General features: G+C 35.3%; 2 protein-coding genes and 1 non-coding gene across 5 annotated transcripts in view; 1 reads left to right on the forward strand and 2 right to left on the reverse strand.

The window, feature by feature from the left end:
• LOC111515184 (uncharacterized) overlaps window positions 1-20045 on the reverse strand; it is a 55637-nt gene extending 35592 nt beyond the window's left edge. Inside the window, exon 1 of one of the 3 annotated variants that reach the window (XM_074175983.1) lies at window positions 20000-20045. In XM_074175983.1, coding sequence (XP_074032084.1) covers window positions 20000-20030 — 31 coding nt within the window. In that variant the 5' untranslated portion in view covers window positions 20031-20045. Of the gene's footprint in view, window positions 1-12230; window positions 12265-15711; window positions 15758-19999 lie in introns of those variants that run through there. The other 2 variants (XM_074175982.1, XM_074175985.1) reach the window with 2 other exon arrangements.
• LOC111514387 (U6 spliceosomal RNA) lies at window positions 2070-2176 on the reverse strand. Its single transcript, XR_002723360.2, has one exon. It is a non-coding gene; the product is annotated as a U6 spliceosomal RNA (small nuclear RNA).
• Reck (Reversion-inducing-cysteine-rich protein with kazal motifs) overlaps window positions 2925-22062 on the forward strand; it is a 198619-nt gene continuing 179481 nt past the window's right edge. Inside the window, exon 1 of the mRNA XM_074175981.1 lies at window positions 2925-3165. Within this exon, the coding sequence (XP_074032082.1) occupies window positions 3072-3165 (94 nt within the window). The 5' untranslated portion in view covers window positions 2925-3071. The remainder of the gene's footprint in view (window positions 3166-22062) is intronic.

Genomic DNA, 22062 nt, shown 5'->3' on the forward strand with positions numbered 1-22062 from the left:
GATATTAATCTGAATATTCACATAGAATATAGATAATAAACTGCACTAATTTGTTTGAAGGTGTTTAACAATGTTTCGTGGTGTATTTCATCAGTTCGGACTTCCATTATCTAATATAATATAAATTGATTTGATAACCCTGAAAAAAAATCGAAAAGATTAACCGAAAATAACAATTTTATCAAAGAAAAAACTGAAATAACAAAGAAATAACATACAAGCAACAACCAAACAAATTAAAACTGAAATATTAGAAAAAACTAAAAAGAAAAATGAAAAATTAAAAATATTATCAACAAAAATTTAAAAAAAAATATAAATTGAAAGATTCCAAACCAAGTTATGTCACAACGTTTTGATTGTTAGTATCCACAATCGTCTTCAGGTGATAACTGGACTTATTCCTCCGAGATCTGACTATTTATAGGTCATTCGAGTGCTTTCACCTATCCCCTCTTCCCTCTTTCCGCTTCATTGGTTTTGGCGGGAGATGACCGAAGAATTGCATTTACCAGATACCCTGCGAGTGCGGAGAATCATAAATCGGTGAAACTGAGAGGCCATTGAAAGTTCGCATTGCTGAGTACAAGAAACACACACAGCAAGGAGAAACCAGCAAATCCGGAATAGCAGAGCATGTTTGGACTCATCAACACGAGGTACTAACCAACTGCTTATCCGTAATTTGCCCGATTCCTCTGAATAAGGAAGAAACACTTTCTTATTAGTCAGTGGGCTATGCTTAAAGACTGGCAGTCAACAAATCTAAAGCAAATGAACTTTAAACGTTCAGGCCAGTCTCCATATACCTAGTAGGTTTAATGGACTGACGCCTATCAGAAAACAACTACTCCCGTGGCTAATATCACGAAGGGCGTTGGATTATATCCGACAGGCGTCAGTGCAGGAATCTTCACAGAAAATTTCCTGCATATGCAATTAGCAATACAACTGAACGAGTCGACCCTCAATTTTGGAACGGGCACACTTGCAGACCGGTTTCGAGCATAGCCCACTGACTAATAAGAACGTTTTTCTTCCTTACTCAGAGGAATCGGGCAAATTACGGATATGCAGTTGGTTAGTACCTCGTCCACTAGATGGAATGACATTTTGTGAGTGGCTAATGAACCCGAGACCGGTCTGCAAGTGTGCCCGTTCCAAAATTGAGGGTCGACTCGTTCAGTTGTATTGCCAATTGCATATGCACGAAATTTTTTGTGAGTTTCTGCACTGATGCCTGTCGGATATAATCCAACGCCCTTCGTGATATTAGTCGAGGGAGTAGTTGTTTTCTGATAGGCGTCAGTCCATCAAACCTACTGTGTAGGTATATGGAGACTGGCCTGAACGTTTTTCATTTGCTTTAGATTTGTTGACTGCCAGTTCTCAAGCATAGCCCACTGACTAATAAGAAAGTTTTTCTTCCTTATTCAAAGGAATCGGGCAAATTACGGATATGCAGTTGGTTAGTACCTCGTCCAGTAGATGGAGTGACATTTTGTGATGTTCGCTCTAACTTCGGAAGAGGAATGAAATACTCTGAAAGAATTCCGATTTTCAATTCTGGAATATCATTGACTTTAGGTCGATGATGGTCACTATCTTGCACTGACGAGTGGCTAATGAGCCCGAAACCGGTCTGCAAGTGTGCCCGTTCCAAAATTGAAGGTCGACTTGTTCAGTTGTATTGCCAATTGCATATGCAGGAAATTTTCTGTGAAGATTCCTGCACTGACGCCTGTCGGATATAATCCAACGCCCTTCGCGGTATTAGCCAGGGAAGTAGTTGTTTTCTGATAGGCATCAGTCCATTAAACCTACTGTGTAGGTATATGGAGACTGGCCTGAAGGTTTAAAGTTCATTTGCTTTTGATTTGGTATACATTTGTGTCATTGCTTTGAGAGTACTCAGCGAATCTGTAACAATTATACAATTTGGACTATTCTCTTCCTCCGTATACTTTAATGCTCTCCAAATAGCACATACTTCCCGTGTGAACATTGTGCTTTTTTTTTGGTAATTTGAATGAACAGCTGAAGTCAGAGCTGGTGAAAGCTACCCCCACAAAAATGTGGAACGCTTCACGATTTTGCGTGTCATCCTCACGCAGGGGCCATACTAATCTTCTCTGCATCGTTCCAATTTCAGTATATGTGCTGCCAAAGAGAGTAATTGTTTGATTCTTGCATCACGTATTATGCTTTATGCTTTGTTTTCTATTTTTATTAATAGAAAATATCAAGTACCAAGTATCAAAGGCAAAGAAAAAACGATAAAAGGGAAGAAATAGGAATGGTTGAATTAGTTGAGTCGTTTATTGAACGAGAACAAGTGACGTGGTGATTGACTGCCGTTGTGTTGAAGATGAATTACGAGATGGTTGCCCTCTCCACCTCCGCTCTTCTACGAACACCAACTGCCCACTACTTAGTTTTGTTCATAACCTCTGCCCTACTGCCCTCCATGAATGACCACCCTCATTTAATAAGGAAATATTTTTGTTAGAGTTTAAGAAGGTGGGAAATTCAAATCGTATTTAGTTGTCCTTCATATTTTGTCTTTCGTGGCACTTTATATACAGCAATGATTTTCCCAACTAGCGTATGTTTTTACCCACAAATTCACAAGTTTTAGTAATTTTGCAATTATTGGGAGGTCGAAGACACTCCTAAACTCCCCTTTCGCGACGACCCTGAGTGCTTTACGAGTAAAAATGTATTAATCGATGTTTGAAAAACTCATTTGAAATGTCTACTCTCCGCAGATTCTCTATTAATTTAGTTTATTTTCATTTTTCATAATGAATATTCTATTATAAAGCGAAACACGTGGTGTGCGAAAATTTCACAATAAAGTGTGTTTAGAAAGACAAATTCTAGCAGCGCCCTGTACAGTAGCACTCCAGAAGCTGAGTTGAGTAAACACCGAGAGAGCATATCGCGGCGCAACTTAGATTTTCGAACGCTTCCAAATGTTCTCAAGTCCGCCAGCCGTCAGTTAGTTAAAAGACTTCGGAATGGGAGCATACTGCTTAACGTGGTGACGTCTCAAGCACGTGCGCGCCAAAATGTCAAAAAAGACTTTGTCGAGTGCCATTTTCAGTTTTGGTGCGTGTTCAATTATTTTGTGGTTTTGTTTCGTTCTTCGGATTGGTGCTCAAGGTTAGTTTTCATAGCATGAAAAGTCAAGAGAAAACATTTTTGAATTGAATCTATTTTGCTCGGTCTTTCGAAAATAACAAGAGTGGTTATTTTAGTACTGCCATGATTTAATTTTACTCATACCATTGTTATAGATTCCACCATGACAATTATTCTCTTTTTATCAACTTCCTTTGGGTATTTTCACTTTCCACAATCTGAAAAAATATCAAAATTGTAATGGAAAACTTTATGCACTGTAGAAAGGACAAACTTCTTAGTTTGCTACGATAAGTTACTACGTGAATTAAAAGGTACTTTTTGAAAAGAAAAATGTTATATTCATCACTTACTTATCGTATATATTGATTTTGCCCATCAAAAAAATCCAAGAACTTATAAAAATATTTATTTTAACGTTTCGTCGGTTAAAATCTGCCCCCGTCTTAAGAATTGGAGAAAATCTCAATCTCTGAGTGGTTTTTTCTCCTCTAATTCTCTTCATTTCTAAACTTCCTCGACAGATATCCAAGAACTTTTGAAATTTGCAATATGTCATTGTTTATGATAAACTGACCGGGAATGTGGAAAAGGGAAAGTGTCCTACTGGGTTTTTTTGCGATCTGAGCAGGACATACGACCACAAACGTCTGATATCCAAAATGTAGTCATATGGCGTTCGTGTAAAACCTTCATCATGGTTATAGAATTGCTTATTCCACTGACATCAATATAACACAGACACATACCGAACCTACTTCAGAAAAGCAGTCATATAGTAAAGACAGACTCGAGACCGGAGTCGGGTTACCGCAAGGATCGGTCCTCAGACTCATACTGTTTATATGTTACATCAACGATATTGTCAATGCAGTCAACAGGGATTGACAAATCTCATTATTCGCCGATGATTCGTCATTGTTTGGATGGTAGAAGCGGAAGTCTCGAGGGCTCATGTAATACAGGACTGAACTTACTGAAAGCATGGTTCAAACAAAATTCTTATTATTTGAATGAAAATAACACTATCTATTTGACATTTCATACAGGTCAAAACAGTAGAATCTTATTATCAATATAGAAATGCGAGACGGATTCATGTCACGATCATTTTCTATAAAAATTTTAAGACAGTATCATCTCCAAAACCTAGAATGGATACGAAAGGAATATTTTTGTCCAGATAATAGTCATATATATTAGCAGAAGACAATTCTCGCAGATCCTTCATTATGAAATCTGTGGTCAGATTATATCATGAGAGCGATAGTGCCTCCTCCCCTGCATAACTTTTTTCAAAAACAATTTTTTTGCTTTTACATTTGAATTGAATTATCTCCATGAAAGTTTACTAGGATATCTTTGAATTTTTGGAAAAGAAGATTATCGTACTGTTTTGTCAACATGTTATCGTAGGCTTGATGTTCAAATGTATTCACATTTACATTCACATTCAAAATCAATAATCTGTTTTTCAATATTTAAAAAAAAAATTGAAATGTGAGTCGTGTAAATGCAAATATGAAATAAAGTATGACCCTTTTCATAATTCTAAGTGATTTTCCAGTTGGTGGGTCTGAAAATATTCAATATTTTTGTAAAATCGGACAGTACAGTAAAATCGTATCCTTTGAATACTTTCTCATTTGAAAATCTCATATTCAATTTCTGTTTTTACAGTTGCCAAAGTTTGCCTAAAGGTGGACTATGATAATGAGCTTTGTAGTTTGGAAACAAAAATTTGGTTTCAATGTGAGTCTCAGAAGTTTCGGGTGAAATTTCGTCTTCAACTTCACTTCAAATTATTTTTAGATATTTGAAAGAATTTTTTGTGCATAATCTACAGATCTCAGTGTAGAGTTTTCATTTATATATTCAATTTGTTTGTTTCCTTTTTCGTAAGGCCTCTCCTCTAATGTTTTGCTGAAGAAGTAGAAAGCCAAATATTTTTTTTTTTCACAAAAATTATTTCTTCTAAGAATACTCCCTTTTCAATAAATCAAATATTCCTTTGTTTTCGATCAAAGTATTTAGATGTATAAATTCAAGACTATTTATAGGTCACTTGGGCGCTTTTTCTTCTTCCACCTCGGTTTTCCGGTTCAGTACATCGTTGTCCCCCTTCTCGATTGGTTATAGAGGTTTCCATGCGTTGCGAATTCTACACTATCTTGATTGAATGCATCGTTGTCCAACATGTAAGTGGGCATCTTCTTTAAACTTCGTTTCAAACCAGTGTTTGTCCACATGGATGATTTTACCTTGATGTAATGTTGATGATGGATTCTAACATGAACTGCTGTTCCCAATTTGTTTTTCTCATCGCTGGGTGCTTTTTATGTGCTCGCCAATACCGAATTTGGTTTCAGCGGTATAGGGATTGCCACGTATATCTGAAGTGGTTATCTGCGTTTGGTGGCTTGATTTTTGTGAGACCGCTGCTGATAATGTTCCTGTATCTGAAGCAGGTTCTTATGTTGTACTTCTAATCCTCTTCGATAGTTCTCTTACATTCGGAAGGGTCAGAACTGATTGTGGTGGCTTCTGGTCAAGATCTGGTGGTTGGATTTATGATCCAAGTACTTTTTTGTGCTAGTGAGTTTTTTGAATACGGATGTTTCCCACAATCACGTCTAAAAACAGCAGCTCTTAGTAAGTTCCTTCTCCATTTTGAATGTTATGGAAGGTACTGTTATGGTGCTGTAAAAAGATGCGTGGTTCTTGGTTCTGGCGGGTTCCATACTGACAAAGTGTCACATCCTGACGACTTGGGGCAGCATTCATTCCTAGTAGGTATCTCTCTTGTCTAACCGGTGAATATGGAGATCCTATTAAATGTTCTTCTTTAAGCGTTCTTATACTTTTAAATGTTAAAGGCATTGTTCATTTCTCTCATTCTTGATATTATAACGTTTATTTAGGAAAAGAGTTTTTATTTCAAATATTTTTCTTTCATCTTTTGTAAGTATCCCGCTCTTTGTATATTGATGAAGAAGAGATAGCTAAAAACGTTAATGTTTTATCAAAAAAATTTTGTTATTATTATTAACCTAGGACACGTTTAGACATAATTTCAGTCGGTTTCTTATTATTGAAACAAATATGTATATTTTTCAAATCATCTCAAGGAACAATTTGTTCAGGCCAGTCTCAAGTCCCTATACTGTAGGTTAATAAAACCTATCAGAAAACAACTACTGCCCTGGCTAATACCCCGAAGAGCGTTGGTTTATATCCGACAGGTGTCACTGCAGGACTCTTCACTGAAATTATTCCTCCATATGCTGTTGGCGATACAATGTCCTCTGTACTCTCGAATCTTAAAATCATACCGGCTTGCCGCATCAAGGCAGAAATCTTAGCCGCAATAGATTTCGGATATTCGGTTGGTTACCTCGCTCACAGGCAGATGGGGCGATGACAAATCTGTTGTTTGTTGTCCGCTTCAGCCTAGTTCGAGAAATGATACTCTGAAGGAATTAGATTTTCAATTATCGGAAATCATCGACTTTATGTTGATGATAAACACTACCTTGCACTGCCGAGTGGCCAAACTGCCTGAAACCGAAACCGAAGTGTGTTTCAATAATTGAAAATCTATTGCGGTAGTTGTATCGCCAACAGCATATGCAGAAATAACTTCAGTGAAGAATCCTGCACTGACACCTGTCGGATATAATCCAACGTCCTTCGTGGTATTAGCCAGGGGAGTAGTTGTTTTCTGATAGGTGTCAGTGCATTAACCTACAGTGTAGGGAGTTGAGACTGGCCTGAACAAAATGGGAACATTTCCCATCATCCTTCAGATGATTTGATTTATAGCCAGTCTTCAAGTACATGTGAAGTGTATATTTTTGTTTTCTTATCTGAATATATTCGTAGTATCTTCAGCTATTTTTTCTATTCCATACGTTTCTAAAAATTTTTTCACGAATTTTCTCTGATATTTTGTCAGAGTTCTTTTTGATTTTTTGTTATTTTTATTCAATATTTCCTGATGTTTTGGTCCAGAGAACAATACCACAGTTGTAACCATTAGTTTTTAGATTTGTCTAATAAGTACCTAACTAATTAGAATCAAATTTTTATATTTCTAAGAAAACGTTTATCATTATTAATTCAAGTTTTAATTCATTTGTATCTCGATCTGTCGTTCAGAACGAGAATGAATTTCTGAAGTTTCATTAGAAGTCAACATTTCAACTACCACTCAGTATTTTCAACTAAAAATGCCAATATTCTTCAGAAATTCTGAATAAGAAAGTTTTTTCGTGGCGAATTATACAAAATTCATCTATTTCCCGATGTCTCAATTCAAACGTCAAACGAGGATATACGTTCGTTCATGTGAAATTAAAACCGTGTTTAAATTTAGTGCAGTCTTGATATCTTCAACTGTGCGTTCAATTTATTTTAATTGATGAATGGGCTTAAGTATGTATAAATTTTAATTGCCAGCTAGACAAATTTTGATGTTTTCAGGCCCGTCTTGTCTTCAAGGAGGACTTACGCGTAGGGATGTAGAAGAAAAATAGAAAACAGATGAAGATGTGAAATTCTGCCATTCATTATTTATTTGTGGGTATTTTTACGCTAGAGAAACTGACAAAGACAAAAACAGTTATTTTAGCACTCTTTGTTTACGAATTTTAACGTATATCAAAATTTCAGATTGTTTTCAAAGTAAATATACAGAGTGTATACTTTTGTTTGGGAAACTTTTCACTTTGAGATATATAAATTTTGTTGAATGAAGAAATAGTTGCAGTTTTTGAAACTCCGGTGAAAATATGGACGATATCAGGATCCGTTTCGGAAATATGGAATGAAAATTTGATCAATTTCGTTTCTTGCATTTTCTGTTGCTGTTGCTTTGTTTCAGTAAAACAAAATGTTTTCTTCTATTTAGTGTCACCAAATTTTGAATACAGAATAGGATATTTTATAACATTTTCAAATGGCTGTTTACAGTAATGTACCACACAATAACATAAGTTGATATTTCCAGGTAATTTTGAATCAGTATGACTATTGAATTATACCTATGCATATCGTCTGAATGTTATTTGAAATTGTATGGGCCAACTTTAAATTAAATGCTTGCCGTTCTGAATTTACTCAACTTCTCTGGAGTAGTGAAATGTACTTGGGAGGAGCTGTATCAACTAGACGTAAAAACCCGAAAAAAGATGCATCTTCCTCGATAGGAGCTTGCATTACAAATCGTCCGTTCTTCAGGCTATGGATTTTTCAGTTTGGGGTGTATAATGACATAATGGTACTGAATGGAGCCCGAGAGGTCAGTGACCTTGATTTAGTTTTTTATACTGATACATGTCTTTTTCAACACTATTGAAGACCTTGGTTTAAGAAAGAATCTGACCTTTACTTTTCTCTGGTCGAGTGGGGTAGATAATGTCGGAAACTAAGAGGTTCATCATGGCCTGCCAGGATGGTGTCTTCAACATCTTAGTCTACAGTAGTTGCGTGATGTGTATGTCATTTACACCAGTTACGACTGTAATATTACCATCTTCGACACTCTTATGGTAATGACAAGACATCTATATTGTTTCACGCCGGGGGATATTGAATACGTTGTGGGCAATGAAAATTGCCGAATTTATGGGACTCGTTTTTTTCCTTGTTGAGATCGTTTTTCTGATTACTAGACTTTCCTACAATGGTGCACTCTCTATACTGGAATCATAAGATCATGCTGGCTTGCTACCACCAAGGTAGAAATATTGGCTGGACAAATGCAGAAGGCTGTCATTCTTGGCTCATTGCGTATGCTCAGGGCACATGAATCTCGGACCCAATGGTAACTTACCTCATGGTGTGATGATGCTCGCGCGCCCTCCGAATATACAGGAATACTAATAATAATAATAATAACATTGGAGACCTTGCCTTAACAAAGCACCTGACGTTCGCTTTTCTCAGGTCGAGTGGGCTGAAGTCGGAAACTGATGTGTATCTTCAACACCTTAGTCTACCGCAGTCGCGTGATGGGTATAGAGGTTCCTGACACAAGGTACAGGGCCCGCCGCGAGGCGCCCGAGACCCTAACGCACTTGCTATCAGTATGTCCAGCATATGCGGTCTCGGCCTATATCCATCGACATAACGCGGCCCTAAGAGTGCTATATTACCATCTACGGCACTCTTATGGTATAGACGAGACACCGGTATTGCCCTACGCTCCGGGGATGTTGAATCCGTTGTGGGGAACGAGAAGTGCCGAATTTATTGGAACTATTCGTTCCTTACCCTCAGGCTCATACAAGCTAATAAGCCTGATGTAGTCCTTCTCGACCACCAGATCAAAACGATATTTGTCGTGTTGTTTTCAGCTCCTGGCGAGACGAATATCGTCAGAAAAGAGGAGGAGAAACGGATAAAATATCGGAATTTTCTCTTCGAACTCCACAGACTCTATACAGATCACTCTGTCGAAATGTTTGTTTTGATTATTAAAATCATATCGGCTAGCCGCATCAAGGCAGAAATCTTAGCCGTACAGATGTAGAAGGCTGTCATTCTTGGCTCACTGCGCTGCTCAGGGCACATGATTCTCGAACCCAATGATCACTTACCCCACGGTGTGGGGAGTGGTCATTAGTTGATAATGCTGGCGCGCCCTCCCGAATGTATCGGGGCTTCGGGAGATAGGGCCTGACCAGCGCACACTACGGGAAATAATAATATTTATTCACCATCTTTAATACACTTGGGTATATATGGTAAGTCTGTTGTACTACAAGCTAGTAAAGATAAAAAGAGAAGGAGATTGAACACAGATTCACCTCTATATATAGACAAATATTCACATATACACATACAATAATATACATACACAAATAATAATATTTATTCACTATTTTTGATACACTTGGGTATATATGGTAAGTCTGTTGTACTACAAGCTAGTAAAGATAAAAAGAGAAGGAGATTGAACACAGATTTACCTCTATATATAGACATATATTCACATATACACATATATACACATACATATATACACACATATACAAATAAGCATAGATGCCCACAAATTAACTGAACATTTTACATCATTCACATAATTTAATCTATATAAAATTACGTCCACTGTGAATTTGATTGTTTGTGAGATTGCCAATTAAAAAATCTTGGTAACTGAATAGCATCTTTCTAAAAGCATATTTTCAACTACATTTGACAGCTTATTGAAGCACGTAATGGCATTATACTGAGGAGATTTTTTATAGCTTATCATGAGATGCTGTGGGATTTTTAGATCACCATTTCTTGTATTATGACTGTGATCTGAAGCAGTAATATCATATAATTTATTGTTTTGCCTAACAAATGAAATACATTCAAGAATTAAATTGAGGGGGCTGTCGATATTTTTTTGTCTATAAAAACGGGCCGGCAGCCATCCCGGAAATCCATATTAAAGATTAGCCTTATGATGCGTTTCTGTACTATGAAGACTCCGGAAAAATCCTTTGCTCTGCCCCAAGCCATAATATTCAGACTTATATGAGGGTAGGCCATGGCATAATATATGCAGAGCCTGACTAGCCCAACCTTCAAGGTTGAAAAAAATATTATGATAATACATTTGAAGTATGTACTTCTACAGTAAAGTTCAACTGGGTTTCATTGTAGTATTTCTGATAAGTATAGTAAGTATCCCTCTACTAGCAAATCATTCATTGTGTTTTGGAATGTTCTATCACTAGTGATCTGCTTGCTTTCTTGTGGCAATTTGTTGTAAGTGAAAGAGATACTCTTTAAAGCTAGTTAATATATGCTGAGGGATTGGCAAAGCTACAATGTTATTATCATTCACATGGAAAAAGTGGACACATGCTAGAAATTTTTGTGGAACTCTTTGATTTGTGAAATTTTTCATAGAAGTCACACTTGGCAAAGATGTAATACTAATTATTTTTCTTGGTTCTGTCAGCAGGACTCTTATATGATTTCAGATTGTAGAAAACATATTGAATGTTTTGGGTACCAGTACAATTGTTATTAATTACATTATAGCAATGCATCATTTGTCTTGATGATATGGAGTAGTATTATTTATTGAAGTTTGTTTCAATAAACATGAAGAAATAGTTCCATGATATACTCGTAAATATAATAAAAATCAGTAGATACATCAGTTGCATACTCGACAATATTGAGATTTCATTTTTGGGGCAGATTGATATGCCAGGAGAACTCTTATAGTCTATACTAGAGTGAAATTTTCCTTCAGGTGATTCATTCAGGTGTACTCCGTGATAAGATATTAGGAATATTTGGTTTCTCTGAAAATGATGAAGAAAACTTCAAGAAGAACTTTGTAATGGAACTTCATACTATATCATTTGAACCTTTGAAGATATCAATAGGTAATAAATAATTAAGTTGCTAAATTGCTATTTCTACATTATCAAAAAATTGCAAAATGGTAACATATTTTTGTTATTGAACTTTGTTATTGAACTTTCAAAGATATTATTTTTTTCTATATCATCGTTCCGCCTCCAGACTATCTATACTACTGGAACCAGGTTTCAAGTGACTTCCACTCATGAAATCACCGCTATTATGAATGTGAGTTCGATCTCTGCTCTGCTCAGAAATTTTGACAAATATTTGCCTATTATGGAGATATAAATAGTTAGTTACTTGAGTACCACTTATTCACGTTACTACAGAGTTTTCTGGATCATCATATGTTTTTGAGATATTACAACGAAAGCATAATTAGCATATAAAATGCCCATCATCAAGAGGGTTTATGTAGAAAGTGAAGATAATAGGACCAATGATTGACCTTTGGGGAACTCCTGAATTTTACGGCACATTTTCTGATTTATCATTGATCGAACAATTGTCATTTTGATTTTCAACAATTGTATATTGTGCAAGTGAATACAAAAATGATTCAACCCGGTTCAAGTCAACTTTGTACCTTGATAGTTCAGGTATTGAAGATACTGATCCTAACAATACTGAAAATTGTCTGAGAAAAGATCAATACAACAAACGTACAAAAATATCGTTTGAAGATGCTCAGAAAATAATTTTTCACTTACAAAATTTTCTGTAAGGCATTGATTGGCGATTTGACGAGTGTTTCACTGTTCTTGATAATTATATGGAATTATTGAGTATGAAAGTCTTATCGATGAACCGTGGTTGAACTACAATAATGAATCGACGTCACTCTCTTGATAACATTATCAACAGATGAAGACATTTATTGTGGAACTGCGAGGCTTGTCGACTGAAAAAACTCTCATCAAATAATGACTGTTAGTCGGGAAGCGGTATGTTCAATTCAACCAGCAGAAAGATAATCTAAGTATCTCTCAATGAAAGATAAATATTCAACCACAATTAATGAATACGTAATTGCACAAATGAGATTGTTTACAGGACTGAATTAAAATAGCGTATGGTTCTAAACGAGTGATAAATAAGTCGCTAATTGAAAATTATTTGAATATTATAGTTGGTAATTAGTCGAGTGGTTTACACAACGCCTACTTACACGATATTTCTCAATCTTAACATTACTCGGGACATTCTTTCTCACTAATTATAATTTCTATGAAGCTTGATATTTGATACAGGAGCGGAATTCGTTATGAATTCATATAAATTCATATAAACACTGAATAACACGAAAGAAAAAATACTTTCGAAACAAACACTTTTATATTATAGAGTGTGTACTCCAAACATTCATTATGGATTAAGGATTTGAATCAGATATCATTTATAGGATTGCTACACAATATAGTATATGCAAGAGAAAAATGTCAGTTAGCTACATGGAACACTGTCATCCTCAATGGCGGATATCTGATGTTTCGGAATAAGACACTTGTCTCATTGCCTCTTCAGCACCAATATAGACAACATTATAAGATGAAGCACTCAGTTCATTCATAAAATTATGACTTTGTCACGAATGAGTTTAATCTACTCACGTCATTGATGACAATATGTAATGACTTTCATTCGCTTATTTGGTTTAATCCTAGCCATAGGTAACTTGTTTGAATTGAAAGGGTTATATTTTTGGAAGAGATTAGTTTCTGAAGAAAAAGAAAGGAAGAGAGCAACCAAGTGCAAATAATCGGTGAGATGGTAGTGAATCCTGAACAGTCTACTTATTCCGTCGCGATTGTTTGTAAGGTGTCTACTTCTACTATGTGGAGACTTTTGAAAAGGAATAGGTATCATCCATACACCAATTAACTGAAGGTGACCCTGATCGAATAACAGAATTCTGCGAAATCATAACGGAAACCATTGCAAGGCATCCAACCTATCTCCACAATATTTGTTATAGTGACGAATGTACATTTTTTTCCAAACGGCAATGTTCACAGACAAAATTGCCATTATTGGAGTGACACCAACCCTCACGTTTTCCGGGAAACACCTACCCAATATCCAGAAAAAATTAACGTTTGGGCAGGAATATTGGGAAACCATATTGCAGGACCTCTATTTATTGACCAAAATTCAACAGGGAAACTGTATTTAAATATGCTGGAAACTACTGTTGAGCTACTCATCATTGAAATCGTCGAAGCGAATCCTAAAGAATTCGATAAGAATATTGTATTCTAACAAGATGGAGTACCACCACATTACTCCAGACAAGTAAGAAACTATTTGAATACTACTTTTTCCGGTCGTTGGATTGGCCGTCGAGGTCCTACAGAATGGCCAGCTCGCTCGCCAGATTTGACACCTTTGGACTTTTCTAATGAGGCTATTTGAAGCAGAAGGTGTACGAAACTGAATCTGCTTAAATACTGGATATACGGCAAAGAATAATAAATATTTTTTAGAGATATTGACGTTACTGTGTTCGAAAATGTTCGGCGTGAAATATCGGATAGGCTGATCATATGTCAAGAAGTTCAAGGCAACCATTTTGAGTATCTTCTGAACTGACCTCAAGCTTATTACGTCATATTATGTAGTTAAATGTCAATGTATTCAAACAATTATTAAAAGTTCCGCCATTTTGTAGTAGGTGAAGATATTGACTTCATATTATAGGGTTGTGAAGTATTCGTCAGGAGCTTCAAAATGATGTATCACAAGACCCCCCGTTCCGTTTGATTTTTTTCCCAGAATGCGCCCAATCGCCATTTCTAAAGTTTCATCTGTCGATTTCACTTCGAAATGAAGTATTCATGCATTATCCCAAATTTTGATTTTTTGAGTTGACGTGTTCAAAAAATAAAAGGGGAGAGACATTAGAGAAATACACTGTATAAAAGTAGTTGTTTCGATAGTTTTTTCTTTTGTGTTATTCGATGTTTACATGAAAGTAGTTGTTTCGTGAAGGCTTTTTCTTCCAGTTTGTGTCTGAAAGTTACTTCTTTGCATGAACTACACATCTTTGTATAGAGTTTATTTTGAAATAAATTGTTTTTTTTTCTTTGGTAGATTACCCCTTTTTTGTATAAAGATGGAGAAAAACTTGTCTTTCCCAAAAACGAAAGATTTTGTATCTGCGGAGTATCTGAACACACTTTAACGCTACCTAGTGGAAAGCCATATCTACGATATGAAATACTTGTTTAGAGCTCTGCTTCAAAAATAAATTCATCTTCAATCATTGTAAGTTATGCAAACAAGGTTCATTAAATTGATTTTTTTCAAACATCACAGGTGTCCTACAGAATTACAATGCTTTAAATTTTTGATTTGAGACAACTTTTTTTTCCACTCTTGTACCAGGTATACATGAAACCCAACTACCCATCCCTGACCATCACTACCATACTAGACAAAAATATTGTTATTCCATTTATTCCCAAAGGTCCTAACCTTATTTAACTCCTTAGCTATGTAACACAATTCTAGAAATCATAAAACACCTCACTAACATAAACCTGAAAAAATACACCTACAGTCTGGTAGAGCAATTTCATCGTATTTTTAAAACTCATCAATTTCCAATTAACGTGTACTAGATGTCTAAACTTGAATAATACATGTATATATGTGTGAATATGGATACCTGTATACTATGCGAGTATGCGTGTATATATGTATGTATATATCACATATGATAATCCGGGTTGAACCGCGTCTGGTGTTTTAGGTGTTCGACGTTTCAGCTTGACTTTGAAGCCATTTTCGAAAAGCTACAACTACTCTGAGGTATTAAACCGCCTACATCTCAGGTAGGGACACGCTGTAAGGATTTTGTGACTTGACGTCGGGATCTCAATCTGCCTACTCCCTGCAATCAGCCTACTCCCTGCCCACTAATAAGCGTCGAATTAGTTATGTTTACACATATAATAGACCATTTCATCTTATCATCTTTTGTATATTAAGTGATAGAAATAATCCATTTTGTATAAATTTATTCTAGGTAAGTATTGCTAATGTAGTTTTTTCATAAACCACTGTTTTTGAAACCGATACAAGTGTTTTAACACTTATCGGACCACAGAGCTCCGATAAATGTGTATATTCGATGTTTTCTCTATGATTAGAGTTTATTATTATTATTATATTGTTTTAGATTCTCCATACCTCGTAAACTTCCCGTTCTCCCCCTCGGCATGTCGAATGAAGCCGTCTTCAAAAAGACTTGTTGGGGAGTAGACGTAGTGAGTGATAAACTTCCCGATCGCCGTGATTGAATGAATCTGTCAACGGAACGAGGATCTACCTTGAGTAGAACACGCGACCGCTTCTATAAAAACAAATTTTATGTCTTGACAAAACAAACGCATTGAATTTTAACAGGTTTTTATCGTCGGAATACCGGATACCTTGAAATATTAACAGTGTCGTTAGTATGGCCGTTATGTAGATTAGGTGTCTCTATAATGGCTGTTGCATTTGTGGACATACTTCGTCGTTTATTAAATGGTCAATATTGTGATTCTATCGCGATGGAAATATAACTTTATGAATGTTGTTACACGGGAAACTTTACAAATTTCCATTTTTGTTTGCCAAGTAACTGTAGACTTATAATACTTTTTGTGTGTATGATCTATCCATCTGTATGTCTGTCATGCGTACAGCCTTAAATCTACTCAGATCTTCATCCAAGTGAATGAAATATATCGATATCTGCTGAAAGATTGAAACTATCAAAAAGTTCCAAGGACTATTTATGAAAAAAAAAATTATATTTAGGCTGGAAATGTTACGAAAAATACAATTGGCTTTCTATTTTTCCACTGGTGTGTGAAGACGAAACTCAAGGAAAGGTGATAAAAAGGTGTTTGTGGGTATAGTCGAAGTAAACGATATTGTGCACTCTTAAAGTTGGCGGCACTCTCAAAGGCCAAAAAAAAAACAATACTGTAGGATTGGCGGTTCGTATTGAAAAAATTCACTAACCGAGTTTAATGATTGGCTGAAGAGTCATAAAATTAAATTTGAAGTCATGTTACGGTGACGAATAGAAATCGGGAAATGTGGGGTTGGTTATCGTCGTCGTGTCATCAATGTTCAGTTCATGAACTGATTACGATTTGAGTGTTGAAATTCGATATTGGTGCCGTTATAATTATTTAAAATTTTTGTTACTTGTTTAAAATGTGGCGTCCTTGTACAAGTACTGATAGTAATAACGAGTGTGATAACAACGCATACTTTTTCCAGTATGTGATATTGAAACACAGAGAGTTTGTTTCAATGTGTATAAGAATGTACATCTCAAGTTTGGTTTCGAGGGAAACAAACTATTACAATCAACATCAGATTTGACCGAAGACCCTTTCTCAACTGTACGTAAAATAGTCAAAAACAAACCTTATGAATGCAAGACGCGATGTGATACAGGATTAACAAAACCTTTAGATGTTCATCTACTAAAATTATTGAAAAAAAAAAAACAATATACGACTGTTACAAAAGCAATGAGATTCCTATACAACTGATATCATAAGGAAGAAATTGAATACTTTCGGCCATAACGTGAGCTGCTGTGACAAAACTCTTCAGAATTGGATAAAGAAACTAGGCTTTAGATCTGAAATAATAAAAAAAACGTCAAGCAGAAGAATAGTGGAATTGCGTAACAAATACTTAGAATAAATAACTAAATATAGACAAAAACAACGGCGAATTTTGTATTTGGACGAAACATGGTATGACACTCATGACACAGTTACGGAAGGGTGGTTAGGTTAGGGTGGACTGATGGTTCGAGAATGTGTACGCCTAACATGCATGCAAACAAATGATCGCGACTTATCATTGTGCATTGCTGAGGAAGTAAAGAATGTGTTCCGAATTCTTTGAAATCATGTGAAAAAACACTTGAGGACTGCAACGTTAACTATCATAAGAATATGGAAGCTAATATTTTTGAGGAATGGTTTGAAAACACATTAATCCCAAATTTGGATGCGAATAGTGTAATGGTTCTTCACAACGCTTCCTATCATTCGCGACAGCTCATCAAAGTACCGAATAAATATTCGAGGAAAGATGAAATACAAAGTTTGTTAATGGATAACAGTTTGTATTTTGTAGATAACCTACTGTACCAAAAACCAATTACTTGAAGTTTCACACTGTGGAACACAGTGCATAGTCCTAGTAATGAGAGACTTGGGACAAGGGAGATTACGACCTCGTCCTCGAGTCATGTAAGTACAAATCTAAGTGATTCTATGATTTAATAAATACTTGGTGTAATCCAATCAATCATTACCTGATGTAAAGTTTTTATTTTCATGTTGTTTTTTACCAAGAGTGTTTGTCGTTTGGGAAATGTTATGTTTACAAATCGGGGAAAGTGAAAGGGATTACTAACCTCACTTTCAGTTCTTGATGAAGAGCCAATAAAGACTCGAAAGCTAGAACAGAAAAAAGAGTTCACTTATTTTACCATCCCCTTATTGACTGCATACCCGAAAATTATTAAATATTATTTTCCTGAATAATTCGAACACTCTGTACATCAATGAATGAAGAACAAATCAACTTCAATTATTGAAGATATCCAGATATTCTAATGAAATTATTTCAAACTTGGGTTTCAGTTTCAGTTATTACTTACTTAACAATCGTACTGAAGAAGTATGAAACCATAAACATTTTACCAACTCTTCACCAACTATATTATTAAAGGAGAGCTGTTGCATGGTGGGTTGCACTATATCGTTTACTTGAACTATACCACTAAAGAATTCAATTACTGACTAATTGAACAATTTATATTACGCAGTAACTTTTCGGGGTGAACTTATTAGTATGCCCTTCATCACACTCAAATTCTTCATGAATTTAGCTTTGCTTATTCTTCAGATTGCGGATTGTTGAATATCAAAAAAATAACAAGGAATATCCTAAGTGAGTTGTGATCATCTGATGATTCAGACTTGGTCCTCAAAACATGCAACGAGAATAGTTTTCTAGCACTTTCAACGGATAAGATTTAGTTAGATACATGATTGTTATTATTACATTCATCAGCTGACCCCAGAACATTGTACGGCCAGCAACTTCCATTGTAATATTCGCGGAAAACATAAATATTCAATTTACGAGTATGGCGAGGAACTCATATTTCAACTCCCGTACTTTTGTTGGTTCAACAAATCGACGTTCAACAAACAAAAACAGGAACAAAAGGGGATAATAATACGTACGTTGAGCTAATAAAGTGATTGACAGGCTATTATAAATATAAATATGCCGCGGGGCGTAGCAACTTGTTGGGTTACCTTTCAGAACAGCAAATATGCAAATAATCGACGAGAAAATATGAATGCGCCTACACTTATTTACAATTTAATAAAATTTATTGTGATAATGTAGTTCTGCGAAGTGCATGTATTTTTTTTGGGATATCGCTACGGTCTCGGTTCATTGGTTGGAGGTTAAGGCAGCATAAAGCTGAAACAACTGAGAACTATTACAACATTCCAAAAGGGAAGTTAGAAATATTCATATATGTACATCATTCAATGATATAGGTTGAACCTCTCAATTGGGATTAAGGGTCAAAGGTCGAGTGATAACTTTGTGAAAAAGTTCTATTTTAAGAACTTATTTGAATTTTTTGCAGTATATATCTTGAAAGAACATTATGAAGAAAATCTGTCAAAAGCAAACGTTATGTTTTTTCCTTTCAAGATTAATTTTTTCATTTTGAAGCTACCCGATATTCAAAATTTGCTTTATTTGTTGGGAAAGAAAGGTTTTGACTTTATTCTTCTCCAAAGGGAGGAAAAAAGCAAGCAATTTCAAAATGTGCAGATCATGCAAAGAAGTACGTTTCAGACCCAAACTGATGTAATAATAATAATAACCTTTATTTGTAATATGGAACTAACTATTCTGAATACTTCTGATTTGTTCTGTGTTATGGGAAAATATTCTCAGGAACACATTTCTATTTTTAGCTTTTTAGCTTCTGTGTATATAGTAGGACCTGTATTTATAGTAGGATTTTCTATTTTTAAATGAATGAATAAAAATAAAAGATTCAATCTTTACAGATCACATACAATATGATACAGGATATCTCACAAATAAAAAACCGTGTGATGGTAGACAAATTTACAATCAACAATATTAAAATATCACTATTTAATAGATTTGTACACATATACATAAAAAAATATATAATATATAATATAAAAAAATATAAATATATGATATATATAAAATATATATGATATACATGAAAAAAACCACTCTTGAAATAACTACTTTCATATGAATATTGAATTATACAAAACACTCTTTTAATTCAGTTTGTAATTCAAACATTCGTTATGAAATTGAATCACGTATTATTCACAGGAACATTACACAATATAGCATATGGAAGAAATTAAATTTCACTTACATGGAACACTGTCATCCTCAACGGTGGACATCGATGTTTCGTATTGCCTTGTCGTATTGCCTCTTCAGCACCGTCTGAATAATATTACAAGATGAAGTATACCATCACTAGTTTATGTCACGGAATTTGATGCCTCCCATAAAAGAATATGTCACCTTCCGTTGAAAATATAAGTGATGAGTAAATCACATTGCATGAACCTAGTTTAGTAGGTAACTCACAGTATTTTGGTTAAAGAGGGCTGTTCAATAAGTCAGTGACTTTTTGAATAAAAAAACGTGTGCGTCTCGGGACGTCCGAAAGAAGTGATAACTTAAACTAACCCAAGTTTAACTATTCATTATTGAAATTGTTTAACTTGAGAAAAGCTTAGGTTATTACTTCAATTTTATCTATATTAAATTGATAATGTAAGGAAAGGTTATTTATCAATAAAATCTTTTATTGATTATTTTGTGTATATAGTGTACATATATTATAGCTACCATGAGTCAATTGTTACTTTTGTTGGGTTAAATAATGATACCAATTATGTAGATACACAAAACTAGTATCATCGTTTTCAACCCACATTTTACATAATATAAAAAAATTACGTCTTTGCTGGTTAAATAGATATACGCGCATCCATAGAGCCTTTGCGTGTTTTTGTTTTATAAGTAAATTTAAAGATTTAATGCTGTTTTGAATATATTTTGTTCACAATTATTAAGTATCACAATGAATACAAAATATTATGTAATCGTAAACGTAATAAGCTTGTAGTCGTTTTCTTAAAGCACGATGTTTCTACCCAACTGACTATTACTTGAATGTACTTACGCTTTCGGTAGGTAAAGGTAAAAAAATATTACAGAAAATCAAATCCGCTCAATGTTGACATTTTGGTAACATTCGCTAACCCTGAGAGTTCGTCAACTTAGATTTCCTTCGGTAATGATAAATAGAATAAAACGAAAAAAAATTGTCATGATCTGTAAATGACCTTACAGAAGATCGAAACGTCGATATTGGCAGAATTTCATTCATGAACTGTATTTTAATATGGAGTTTTATCAAGTATCGGCCAGTTCTATTCAATGGGGAATGTTTCTCAATTTGGGTTATTACAGAAAATGCAAGTTTGAACAAAATAAAGTTGAGTTTAATTCATGAGTTTTTCAAATTCACTTCGAAAAGTATTCAAATTGATGTTTCAAATGTTGGGTTTTAATTTTTAAAGAGATTTGTTTCTAATTCACATATGGGCAACAGCGCCTAGAATGCTAGATCGGAGTTCAGGTTAGTAGTATGCTAGAAGAAGAAGAATCATGTCAATAGTGTCCTGAGGTTTTCAGTGTCATTTCTTTTCGAGTTTGAAAGCCGTGGATTTTTGGAATTTCTTCCTGACGTTTCGCTGGCGCGAGTAGCTAGTTGCTTCAGAGGTTTAACCATCATGGCTTGCTGTCCGATGACTACCTTCTCGTCTTCGTAAAGCGTATTTATGCCTTGTCAGGTAATCAGTTGTATTTGTACCTGCATTTGTACTTGTACTCGTTCCTGCACTTGAACTTAGAATATTAACAATCTTGCTGCCTGTTGTCCTGTTCGTTATTTTCGAATTACTTAAAATGGGGTTCTTTATTTGATTGAGGTGCACCGCTTCTTTTTTTCGGTTGAAATTCTCCGTGTGTTTGTGGATCTCTATTGCCTCCCGTACCAGTCGGCTATGGTATCCCTGGTTGGGGGCAATTAGTTCTGTGTTTTCAAACAAAATTCTGTGGTCTCCTTCACTGAGTGCGTGTTCTGCCACAGCTGACTTGTCCGTTTGGCCTAGTCTGCAGTTCCTTTTATGCTCTTTTAGTCTTGTTCGGCGGTGGTGGTTTCGATATATACCTTTCCACAAGTGCACGATATGCGATAGATCCCTGCTGCTGATAATGGGTCTCTTTTGTCTTTAGCCGACCTGAGGCTTTGTTGTATCTTCCTCGTGGGTTTGAAGACTGTTTCGATGTTGTGTTTGCCCAATAGTTTTCCAATTCTGTCTGTGACCCTAGGGATAAATGGTAGATATGCGCGTGCAA

The sequence above is a fragment of the Leptinotarsa decemlineata genome, unplaced genomic scaffold, assembly GCF_025532065.1.
Source record: "Leptinotarsa decemlineata unplaced genomic scaffold, Ldec_3_MD MMD2_tig00001393_RagTag_RagTag, whole genome shotgun sequence".
In the NCBI taxonomy this organism is placed as follows: Eukaryota; Metazoa; Arthropoda; class Insecta; order Coleoptera; family Chrysomelidae; genus Leptinotarsa; species Leptinotarsa decemlineata.